Below are 12153 nucleotides of genomic sequence, written 5' to 3' on the forward strand. Positions count from 1 at the left end.
GTACAAAGGCGAACTTATCCCTTAAAGGGATCTCTTCCATTCCAGCTAACCTTTGAGAAAATGCGAAAGGATCAAACACTACTTAACGTGACACCGCTGTGCTGGCCCCATTCTCATTGCCCGTAAGGCGGGCATTACATATACCATTGACATATATCTAAGGACGGGTCCTTAGGTATAAGTCAATGATATGACTACATTTTTCGGCTTAGCACGGATGTCGTTTGGCTGGGCGGTAATGAATGTGTTAATTAACTAATAATAATTAGAACAGCAATTTGATAGCCATTAATTTTCAATCTGTGACACTGTTTTGTCCCCAATTTCATTTTTAACAAAAAAAATTTGATTGACGACCGGTCTGGCCCAGTGGGTAGTGACGCTGCCTACGAAGCCGATGGTCCCGAGTTCAAATCCTGGTAAGGGCATTCGTGTGATGAGCATGGATATTTGTTCCTGAGTGTTTTCTATGTATTTAAGTATTTATAAATATTTATATATTATATATATCGTTGTCTAAGTACCCTCAACACAAGCCTTATTGAGCTTACTGTGGGACTTAGTCAATTTGTGTAATAATGTCCTATAATATTTATTTAAAATGCAGCTATAGTAGTCTGTTCGGAAAGAGAAGAGTCGTGGAATGTATTGGGCCCCGCATTCCACGACTTTTCTCTTTCCGCACAGACTAGCAATTTTATGAAATGAATTATCCCTTGGAGTGGTAGGCCGTTGACTCCCAACCGATTTCATCATTTAAATTTGATTAATTGAAATAAAATTAAAATTCCAACAACTCAAAAACTACTTATACGTAACCACTTGAAAGAGTTATTCAGCTCCGACCCTAATCTGTTAAACAAGAGCTTGTTTCTTCTATGAAGAGGCACCATAGGCACGTGCAAAGCAACCATGTTGTTAACTAATGTTGTAAGCCACTATCTTGATAGTATTAAGGTTCAAATTTATGTAACAGCTCATTCCGAAATAACGTGTTTGAGTAATGTAGGACGATGTTCATGTTCTGAATAGCCATAATTTTACAGCATACAAAAAGGTTAATTAATGTAAAACCAATTTATTACATATAAATAAAACACATTTCAGCTTAATAATTTTTTATTGCTTTTATACTAATGAGGAAAGGATGTAAATGATGCTTTTAGATCTCAAACATAAGTCTAGGCACTTTTAATAGTCTATAATATTACTTAACTTAATTACTTCAAACAATTGCCTCCTCAAAGTACATTAAACATAATGAAGATTGTTCTTTTGGATGGACTTTGTGTCAACATCATACATTCAAGTAAATTCACTGAGTTTTATAAATAGGGTAATAAGTAGTTATTTGTTTTACATGGGGGCAAAGTTGTAGATTAACCGCTCGCGCGTATATTGATACCCGAGCAAGTGAAAGGTTCTATAATTGAACCACGATCGTAACAAGTGGTTCGAGAAGTGGAATCTTGGTTTCAAGGCACGAGGGTTAAACAAACTGTGTCCGAGTGAAACACAAAAATTTTCACCACACCAAAATCAAACCAAGTACCAAATGAACGTAATAAAAAAGTTCTTTCAAAATCATCATTTAAAAATAAATTCCACCAGCTAACATAAGGAAACAACTCAAAATATGCATCTGATTACTTTGCCCCACATGTGGATAAAATGCAACTTTCTCATTAGTTTTTGAATAATCAAGAAGGCCTTTACCAGTGGGTGTGGTGAAAAATATTTCATATAGTATGTTGATCTTTCCATGAGGGGAGACGTGCGGGAATCAACCAATAGCGTTGGTTGTAATTAGGGATGTCACAAATATTCACATTCGCATTCGTATATACGAATATTCACATCATTTTAAACATTTTCATCAAATGAAGCGAATGTTTTGCGAATGCGAATGTGCGCAGGTGTCTCGTTTCGTCGGCTCACGTATGGGCAGTGCGCGCAAACTGTTTTCAAGTAATGCATTATGACCAGTAGACAGCATTTTTCAACACTTCATAACAAACGCACAATAGGTATTTGTGCAATAAGAGAGGAAAGTTGGTTTTTTTGCGAGTGTTGATTTTGAGTCCTGAGTAAGCGAAAGAATCTTGAGCGTAGCGGGGGACTCAAAAACACGAGATGTAATATAACTTTGCTCTCGTGTGAGTGTGACACATACAACTTTTCACCTCAGTAGTGAGAACATATTAAAGGTTAAAAAAAATCAACATCAAGTAAAGTTAATCACATTTATTTACATTCATGATGAATGAAGAGCATCATCATTATGACGAAAGCTTGTCTCACTCCCTGGAGTGAGGAAAGTCGTAGATCCCGTTCTAAGGTAACTATAATTAGGAATGATCATAACAACTAGATATTCCCTAACATTCTTATTCGCATTCGGACATTCGGATTCGCATTCTATTCGCGAATATGAAGAATGCGACATTCGTGACATCCCTGGTTGTAATCCACATCTCATCTCTTCTCCGCTGCATTACAACGTTGAATGGGACTGGGAGGCCATCGCCTAATAAATTAATGAGGAATTAGTTTTATTTTTCTTTATTTATCTCCGCCTCAGCAAAGAGAATTTGTAATAGAGGTGTATTGTCAAAGAAAACTTTGTAGCGGCATACATTTGCTGGCAGCAATCAGGGAAAGAATAAGGATCAAAGTCAAATGGCGTTCTAAAAGTTTTAATTATGTGTCGAAAGATGGCAGTAAATTTATGCCGCTACAAAGTTTTCTTTGACAATACACCTCTATTCCAAATTCTCTTTGGCCTCAGGAAAGGCAACCATGCAGTGATGGTTCATGCAAATATTTAGGTTCTGTCTATTTTTGAAACTAAGGATATTATAATATTTTAAGACAGGCGAACCAATTTTCACTGTTTTGCCAAAAAGTCGTCGCTATCAGCGGCAATTTTCATAACTAACAATTAATTAGTATCCTTAACTTTCGATAAAGGAAAATACATCTTTATTTTTGCTTGTCTGTGCGACCCTAATATAATTAAATACACGTTAAATAGTTTTTTCATTCATTTGTGTAACGGTAATCAGCCATTTATAACTAAATGGGTAACACCATGGAAACGGCCAAGTGAGTGAACAGCCAAGATCCTATGCTATGAAACATCGGGTTACAAATCAAGTGTGTAATTATAATATTAAGCAAGAACGTACCTATTTGAATAAATAAGTATAAAATCATTTAACACATTCACTGCCAGACAAAAAACGGCGCACTACCCCAGAAACCGGTGGTCTATAGCTGCGTACAAAACAACCCGCCCAGCGGGTTGTCCGGCATCTGAACAAAGTTCACGAGCGCCCACCAGGTGGGTTCCCGGCAGTGAATGTGTTAAGATTACAAAGACTAATATTAAAGAATCTTCCAGTTTACACCACCGTCATTCTTACATATTGTTTTGACTGTTTAAACTATTTTCGAGTAAAATAATATTTTGCGTAATTTTTTATTATTATAATAAACATTAAGTAATCCAGTTTATCTTAATTTAAGAGTAATTTGAATAATTTAATGATATATTTACAAGTGATTACTAAATACATACATTTATATAAGACTTTATACATATTAGTCGGACAGATTTATTTATAAAAATTAAAAAACTACAAATTATCACACAAAAAATACACAACACAAAACACTGACAAAATTTATACTCAATTATTACACCTAAATAGTAGTTAGTAAAATCCTCAGCAAAAGGTAACATATTTTTACTCTTCAATCAGGTGCCATATGAATATAAACTTATAAAATGTATCTCCTACGCGTCTAAGGTCTGATTTTTCAATCATTAGATAAAGTTATCTCTCAGATAAATATGACACTCTTTTTATTCTTTGTTTGTGAAAGAAAGGGAGCGTGTTATCTTTATCTGACAGATACTTTTATCTGATGTTTGAAAAATCAGACCTAAGACATATAGTCATATAAATTTCTAACCCATGGCAAATTAATATAGATAATTCAAGTGAGATTTAATGGATAAAAAAGTTAGACTAGATAGTTATACAACCCCAATTCTTCTTATTAATATTACAAGAGAATTTTTTTTTATTCACATTTTTAAGGCATTCATTCGTATTGTGTAACGAAACTTAGTCATAAAATAAAATACGTCTCGTTACACAAAGTAAATTTCTTAACTGTGTAAGAACATTTTTTTAAATTCATCCATACACCACTATGCATTAACTTATGTCATACGTATACTAAGAACTCTGTTTTTCGAACTCTTCTGCATCTCTTTATTTTCTTCTGCTACGCGCAAAACCTAAGCGCAATTCTGTACCACATATTTATAATAATTTAAATTAAAACTTAATGTAACACTAAATGATAACCTTTAAATTTCTGTTTGAGAATTGTATGACCAATCTTCGTGACACAGTGAATCTTCGAGCAACACAGGGAAGGGAGACGGCATTCATACTATTTCCCCTCTGCCAAAGCATAGGCACAACTGTGCCTATGGCGGTGCATGTTGTGACTCGTCCGTACACAAAAAGAGATCGAGGTGTGCAAGATTTGTCTTTGACGTGTGTCATTTTCTATGTATTTGTGTCGTCATTACAGATTGGATTTTGTATGTAGTGAGTGAGAAGTGCGACTGTGTGCACGTTTCCCCCCGCAAAAAATGGCAGAACGATTTGTTCGGTAAGATATCGCTTAGGCTCCTCCCTTCTGACGTGTCGGAAGCCGGTGTTGCTCGAAGCAGTGGATTAAATTGTGAAAATAATTTTTATTCCTTCTACTACAAAGACTTGACAAATTAAGGTATTGACATGTAAAAGAATGTTGCCACTCTTAAACTAAACATGAATGCAATAATTTATTTTAATATTATCTTTACACAAAAACTGTAAGTTTATTTATGTAGATATTTTAAAACATTTTTGTAGAAGTCTTTGTATTTTGTTATATCATGATAAGTATAAAATATTATAAACAGGACAAAGTTGGAACATAAAGTTTTCTAATGATTCAACCGATAAATTCGAAACATCGCTTCTATTTCAAACGGTTATTTTAATTATCCCTGTATTGCATAGCTTCAAATAATTGCGACGTTGTCGAATCTGTTATAATTTGTCAAAAAAACCTCAGAGGGCAGGACAATTTAAGAGTCCAAATGTGAAAAGAGTGAAAGTTGGTTGAACATGCTAGCCTTTTTTTTCCACCGTATCTTTTTAGGGTTCCGTAGCCAAATGGCAAAAATGGAACCCTTATAGATTCGTCATATCCGTCAGTCTGTCCGATTATGTCACAGCCACTTTTTTAGTTTAACTATAAACAATATAGTTCGTGTCATCCACGATGACGCGCAGATTTGTCAAATATAACCTTTAATAACATGTCAATTTTATCGTCCCGTAAATATAATCGTAGTATAATACAGATATACCTATTATAAGTTTTTCTCTTTGCCTATACCTGCCTCGCCCTATTTACTACTTACGAAGTTTCCATAAGTATTAATTATTCGAAGAATATGAATGAATAAAATTCTTAAAATATAATGCTAGTTATTTCGGAGGCGTGCGCGGAGCCGAGGACAAAAGTAGAGACACTTTCGAAAATTTTAAGAAATGTGACAGTTCTTAGTACAAGCTTTACTTAGTTTGGGGCTAGTGTAATCAGTGTAAGACTGTCCCCAGATGTTTATTTATTTATATTTCTGACCAACTTTCTGTAAGAAACTGTATCAATAATGACAAAATGACGAATTAAAAATAATATCGACCTGGGCATTCTTATGGATATGAATAATAAAAAAATGTACACAGTTAAACAGCAAGCATTTTCCTTTTCGTACAATTTAATTTATCCTTTGTGTAACGAAGTAACCTGTACTGTAGTCAAAGATACATTGATTAAGATGTGTAAAATCTAAGACAATTTCGTGCAGGTAAACGAAATGGCGCTGTACGGCTCCATACATTTTGCGGTAACTCTGATTGTCAAAAGTTGAGGGCTCCTCTACATGATGGCCCAGCGTAGGCCAGCCTAAGGGACGCAGCTATGCGGTGGAAGGAGATAGCAATGTCACTTGCTCCCTCTAACGCATAAATGCGTCCCTTGGACTGGCCGACGCTGGGCCATCGTGTAGAGCAGCTTTGACGTTTGACAATTTAGTGACCGCAAAACAGCGCAGTACAGCGCCATCTGTTTTGGACATCCTACTAAGAGCTACGTTTTTTTCTTAGACTTTACCCCTCTATTACAATCAATTCTCTTTACTGGTATAGTAATTAATAATATACGACTAAAATTCGTTATATAATGGACTCAATTAAATAAGCCTCAATTAAAGTTGCACAAAATAATCTTTTATTCCTTCCAGTAGGAGGATCTTCTATATAACATTATGAAATGTTAATCGAATAAAATAAAATAATGCTCTATTTCTTTGTGTCACATAGCCACTGACCACAGACTAACATAACTGAGTTATTCATTTAGGCTGCATTCCACCAAAGACGTGCGAGGATGCGTAGCGAGGGATGTGTTGAACCAATAGAATTCCTTTGTTCCTTCTTTTTTTTGGAATTCATTTGTTTTCCTTGCTCAGCGTGTAGTGATTCTATTGGTTTGTAACACACACATCAACGCAGCCCTAGCCTATGACATAATATAATTGATATGAAAGGCTTCTGATTATCAGAAACAATAGTGTTTTGTACCTGTGGTATTATTTCAATGGCATGACGAGTATGACAAAGTCTTTAATTCAAAGGTTTTAATTGCAACATTTTTTAAACACTTATATGAACTGAGTTCAATTCAGCTCTAGATAGTTCCAGTTCAATTTACAGTCCAAAGACAATAAGTAGGTATTAAGAATATACTGTATTTATTTTCTCTTAAAGGGTTTCGTCTTAAAGAAAAAAAGAGAATTTAAGAGATAAAAATAAATAATTTTCTAAATTTAAAAAAATGAAGTGACAAAGCATCACTAACCGCGTATGACACTTATAGCAAATACCGATATGCCATTTACAGAAATATTCCCAAAATAGGAATGTTCCCAATATGGTACCAGTCATTATCCCAAAGTTCCTACAGGTTAGGACAGTCAGCAGCTAATCTAGCGTTCAAAATTCAATTTATTTAGGAGATCAATAGTTGTGATATTTTTAATTAATTAATTAGAGTAAACTGACGTTTTTGGCGCGGGCGGATTATTCTCCTGCCTGTGTGAGATTTTTATTAAAAAAAATTATGAGTACTGCTATTGATTCTCACTGATACTGGTGTTTTTGGGTTCTTTCAACTCAGAATAACTAGTATATTCAATCCTAATGCTAAAAAAACTTCCAAAAATTTTGTATGAAAATTGTAATTTCCACTACGTCAAGTTAAAAAAATGTTCACACAAAAACGTGACGTAATGGAACGGACATTTTGGGACGTCTTTTTTTAATGGTAGGATGGAGAATGCTGTCGTTTCTGAATAGAATGAGCCCAATAATATCCAGATTAGTAAGATTTATTTAAAAAAATGCCCGTGTAATTTTAACTCATCTTTGCATTTTTTTTAAACAAATTTCGACCAGCACAGACATTTGAAAAGTTAAACTGGATGAAAAGAGAAGAACATATTTTTATCTATGCTTCGCGCGTATGCTCACTCAGTGTGGACCCGGCTATTGAACTATTTTTTTTTCCACGAAACTTTTTTTGAAACGCTTTGTTCACTCTTTTTATTTAAAAACACAACTGCTATTATTTTGAACACTACATGAACTCAACAACTGACTGGGCCCTAACAAGATGAGATGAATTCTAAGGCTTACTAAAGGCGATCAGGTGAAGAGCGGCAGATGGTAGAAGTCGTAGCCTCGTTGCCCGCGCGCCGCCAACCAGATGTACACCACGTGGTAGGCGCCGGGGACGAAGCAGATCATACCTGAGACCATTACATTATTTTTGGTTGTTTTTAGGGATATGTATACCGTCCCATATGTGGCTAATACAGAATCTGCAATTTTAGTGAAGTCGAAATATAGACTTAGAGATAAAGAGAGACATTTTGTTTCCACAGTCATGTTCAAGTCGAGTTTTAGAATTCGTTATTAAGATGGCCGAGTTCCACGTTCGTCATGGAGGGGAAGAGGGGAGAAGGCATTTAAAATAATATTTAAAATACAAAAAAATCTAAAGAGTGTAGTAGGAAAGTTTAAAAGTAATCATGGACAAGGAAGAAATAAATTTGTAACAAGCAGAAACGTCTGCGAACGATGCTATTAAGCTTAGAATAAATTTAAAAGTAGAAAAATTACTGCCTTGGGTATGACTTGAAATTCAGATACATCAATTTGAATAACGCGGCACTAATTACCAAAAACAATTGGAAATGGATGGTTTCCAGAATCCAGATACATGCAGAACTATGTGCAAGAAAAATATAGTTTTAATTTATTTGCAAGATTTGATCTGATCAGGCATTTAAAAATAAAGGTTCTTACCGGCTACAAAGAAAACCGCTCCCTGGAGTCCATTCTCCGGCTCAGCAACAGCAAAGGCGCCCATCCCCAGTAAGCCCACGCCAACCACCAGCAGAATGACCGCGGCGCACACCGTCTTCCAGTTCTCTCTGACTTTGGGATGGTTCCAGCAGTATGTTGCTTGTGTGGCCTCTACATATTCGTGGATGAGAGAGTCTGAGTCTCGGGAGGTCGTGTCGTCTGTACATTTGTATGTTTTACTACTGGAAAAGATATATAACATTGGTTAGTGCACACATTCAGAACAAGTACAAAAGGCTAAATAAAAATAAGTGTAAATTTTGCAGTATGCAGTATTTGCAAAAATGTATGCTCCAGAGAGATAACTGAACCTGGGGTCAACTTTCTCTGCAGCTGACTGTACATTATTAAGGCCTTAAAATTGATTCCATTATGTAACAAAATTAATCATACATTTATAAGAATAACTTTCGTTACAAGCCCTAACTTCACAAACTCTACACCTTAGTCACCATATATGGCTTGGCCATTTCGCTACCGTCATATGGGCGTAAGGTGTAAATTTATTCACTATTAGGCGGGTCCACGCAGAGCATACGCGCGAGGCAATTTCCTCGCGCACAAAACGGCCAGTGTAGACGCGCCTCGGCCGAGGCGGCGCGCGTGTTTACACTGGCCGTCTTGTGCGCGACGAATTTGCCTCGTCTATTCATTTTTTTAAATTATACAAAATACTTTTAGTAGTAACAAAACGGCCAAGCCTCATATTTTGACTAAGTTCTTTTTTTTATACTACGTCGGTGGCAAACAAGCATACGGCCCGCCTGATGGTAAGCAGTATCCGTAGCCTATGTACGCCTGCAACTCCAGAAGAGTTACATGCGCGTTGCCGACCCTAACCCCCTCCCACCCCTCGTTGAGCTCTGGCAACCTTACTCACCGGCAGGAACAAGACGCTATGAGTAGGGTCTAGTGTTATTTGGCTGCGGTTTTCTATAAGGTGGAGGTACTTCCCCAGTTGGGCTCTGCTCTAGATCTGGAATGACATCCACTGGCCGTGCCCTACCACACAAAGCCAGATGACATTCACAATGCCCATGCTCTTAACTAATTTATATTAATTAATATTGTGGTCAGTGATCTCAGACCTAGTCTACTGTAAATACTGTAATACTTATATGTATGTATATAATTTATTGTACATAGAAATAAAAACATGAGAAAAACAGTTACAGAGAAAATTTAATACAATAAAGGCGAACTTATCCCTGTATGGGATCTCTTATTCTTATGGGATTTAAATTTTTTATGGGCTTATTAATTAAATGTTTTTTTTTTTAATTAATTAAGTTCTTTATTTAGACCAACAAGGATCATAGATACAAATAAAATTTGAACATTAAATTACATATTTAAACAATAAACAAACAAAAGAATATACTGTATAGATAAGTTTTGCAATAGACAAATATGAAACAAAGAGGTGGCCTATCACATATACTCTTTAAAACTATATTATGATAGACAATGATTGATGCGTAAATCGTCCTTAGCCCACGCCGACGTTTTCAAAGATAAAATGTATTTTTTAATAATTAAATTTACAAAACAAAGTAAATGTTTTCCGTCCAAACTTTGTCTATAGAAATATAGTTTTATAAAATATATGTGATAGGCCATCTCATTGTTTCATATTTGTCTATTGCAAAACTTATCTAGTGACCTATATTTTATTTATGTTTACTTTTCCTGAATTTGTTAAAAGTTTCTAATGTTTCACCCAAAAGGATGAATTCTATTGAGTTTAGAACCTTGTACTTATTGTTACTTTTTTCCGTGCTTTTACTAAGGGTTCGTAACTTCAATTAAAGTGGAAGCACACTTGGATGTGAACGTTTTTTATATGTTGTACATGTAAACCTTGTACCTTGGTTAAAAGTCTCTACTGGGTCTAAAATTGATTCAAGGCTTTTTTGAGAACACAACAAGAAGCAGTTGCGATGTAACCAATATACTGATGGAATACTTTAGTACAAGATTCATGTGGATATAGCGACATCGAATGTAGCACCAAATTCGTGTAGTGGTTTTTAATGAACCATTTGTAACAAATTCTTAGAAATCCCATGCAGATAGAAATAGCTTTACTTTCTTATCTTTTGTTAACATCCACAGATGGTTAGCAACTGTGGTGACCTTTTGTTTATAGGTAGATATTAGATAGGTAGGGATAAAATTGTGAAGAGTAAACACTCATTTGGAATGTTGAGTGTGTTTCAGAGTAAAATTTTACATATGTGTCTTTATGTCTCTACCTTTGCCTATAACTTCTGGATATAACAACGAAATTACAGTGGTCCCGTCATAGTTGTTATATCCGAAATCCACTGTATAAGGTATCATTTCTTATATTTTCTAATAATTATTTGAAAAAAGTGTGTCAATCTAAGGTATCAGCGACTAAACCTATACAGCATGTTGTCATCTCAGTTCAAACAATATTTTTAAAAAGCCATGGAAGAAGGCAGATCTTATTTAATAGATAGGATTTGGATTAAAAAAATACACACTTTCAGTTAGGATAGTAGTCACTATCTGATAAGCGGATCTTGTGTATTCTAGCATATTTAAAAAGTAAATAATCAACAATGTTAGAAATTATTGATGTTTTAGGATTTATAATAATCTGCACACATATTGTTATCTATGTTTACTTAACTGTTTCAACAAGGCAAGTTGTAAAACATAATCTTATAATCACATTGCGTATTGCAACAACTATTACACATAATAATAAAACATAAAAGTTACTACCGATTAAACAATGACCGATATTTCAAAATACTCGACTTGCTTCACTTCACATAATAATCTCGTCAATAAGGAAATACAGGTCATTGCACTACTTGAAATTAGCAATAATTAGACTAATAATTAGCGTAAAATGAAGTGTGAAGTAGGTCTGCGGGGCGCGAGTAACGGCTGGCTCGATTAGACCAGTTCAAAAGCCTTTTGCCCCATTAAGGCCAGCCTCTGACTCACGTAAAGGTCAAGATCGCGACAGTATGGTACAAAGAAATGTCCGAAATGACGTCCAATTAAACTCACAGCTGTTGCGCTCTAGAACAATAACGTGATAAATAATAACCTGGATAAATATTCGCTTCCATTCTTATATTTATTATTCTGCAACGGCGATCTGTCGCCCGTAGCGCCATACACTTTTATAGCTTCGTCGGTCTCCTCCTCGAAGGCGTCGTCGATTGAAAATCGTTTGTCACTGTTACCGAACGGTCTCGTCATTCTTAAATTTTATTGTTCTTTAATTGGATATGTAAAAGAAACATTACAACTTACTACAAAGACAAAACAATGCTGTCAATTTGTCATATCAACATGCGCCATATTGATTTCGCTATGTTCAAAAACCATCACTTATCAAATTATATAAATTGTGATGTGTTTTGTATGATAATTATTCATTATAGAACAAATTATGTAAACCGCAATTAATAGAAAATAATAATTATTTGTAGTAACGTCATTTCCGCTCACTCCTCTTTAAATAAATGGCTCGCGAGTGAACTAAGACGCACATCACAAGAGGATTCAGAACGTCAACAAAAAACTTCCTTTATAATTTGCTTTG

The 12153-nt window shown here is 35.1% G+C and overlaps 1 protein-coding gene across 2 annotated transcripts; it reads right to left on the reverse strand.

Annotated features, from left to right (window-relative positions):
* Nucleotides 1-1101: 1101 nt before the first annotated feature.
* Nucleotides 1102-12043, reverse strand: LOC133529134 (transmembrane protein 134). Of its 2 annotated transcripts, none has more exons than XM_061866770.1 (3): nucleotides 11653-12043; nucleotides 8505-8743; nucleotides 1102-7945 (listed from the first exon to the last, which is right to left on the reverse strand). In XM_061866770.1, exons 1-3 carry the CDS (start codon nucleotides 11805-11807, stop codon nucleotides 7842-7844), a joined length of 498 nt encoding a protein of 165 aa, XP_061722754.1. In that variant the 5' UTR covers nucleotides 11808-12043; the 3' UTR covers nucleotides 1102-7841. The 2 variants fall into 2 exon arrangements, with proteins under 2 accessions (XP_061722754.1, XP_061722753.1); XM_061866769.1 differs by having other exon boundaries at nucleotides 8505-8746; nucleotides 11653-11928.
* Nucleotides 12044-12153: the final 110 nt, after the last annotated feature.

The sequence above is a fragment of the Cydia pomonella genome, chromosome 20, assembly GCF_033807575.1.
Source record: "Cydia pomonella isolate Wapato2018A chromosome 20, ilCydPomo1, whole genome shotgun sequence".
NCBI classification, from domain to species: domain Eukaryota; kingdom Metazoa; phylum Arthropoda; class Insecta; order Lepidoptera; family Tortricidae; genus Cydia; species Cydia pomonella.

Coding starts and splice junctions, on each gene's coding strand:
- LOC133529134 (XM_061866769.1), bottom strand. CDS start 11,807: ATGACGAGACCGTTCGGTAACAGTGACAAACGATTTTCAATCGACGAC. Junction 8,747..11,652: donor GGAAGCGAATATTTATCCAG/GTTATTATTTAT, acceptor TATCTTTTCCAG/TAGTAAAACATACAAATGTA. Junction 7,946..8,504: donor AGCGGTTTTCTTTGTAGCCG/GTAAGAACCTTT, acceptor TAATGGTCTCAG/GTATGATCTGCTTCGTCCCC.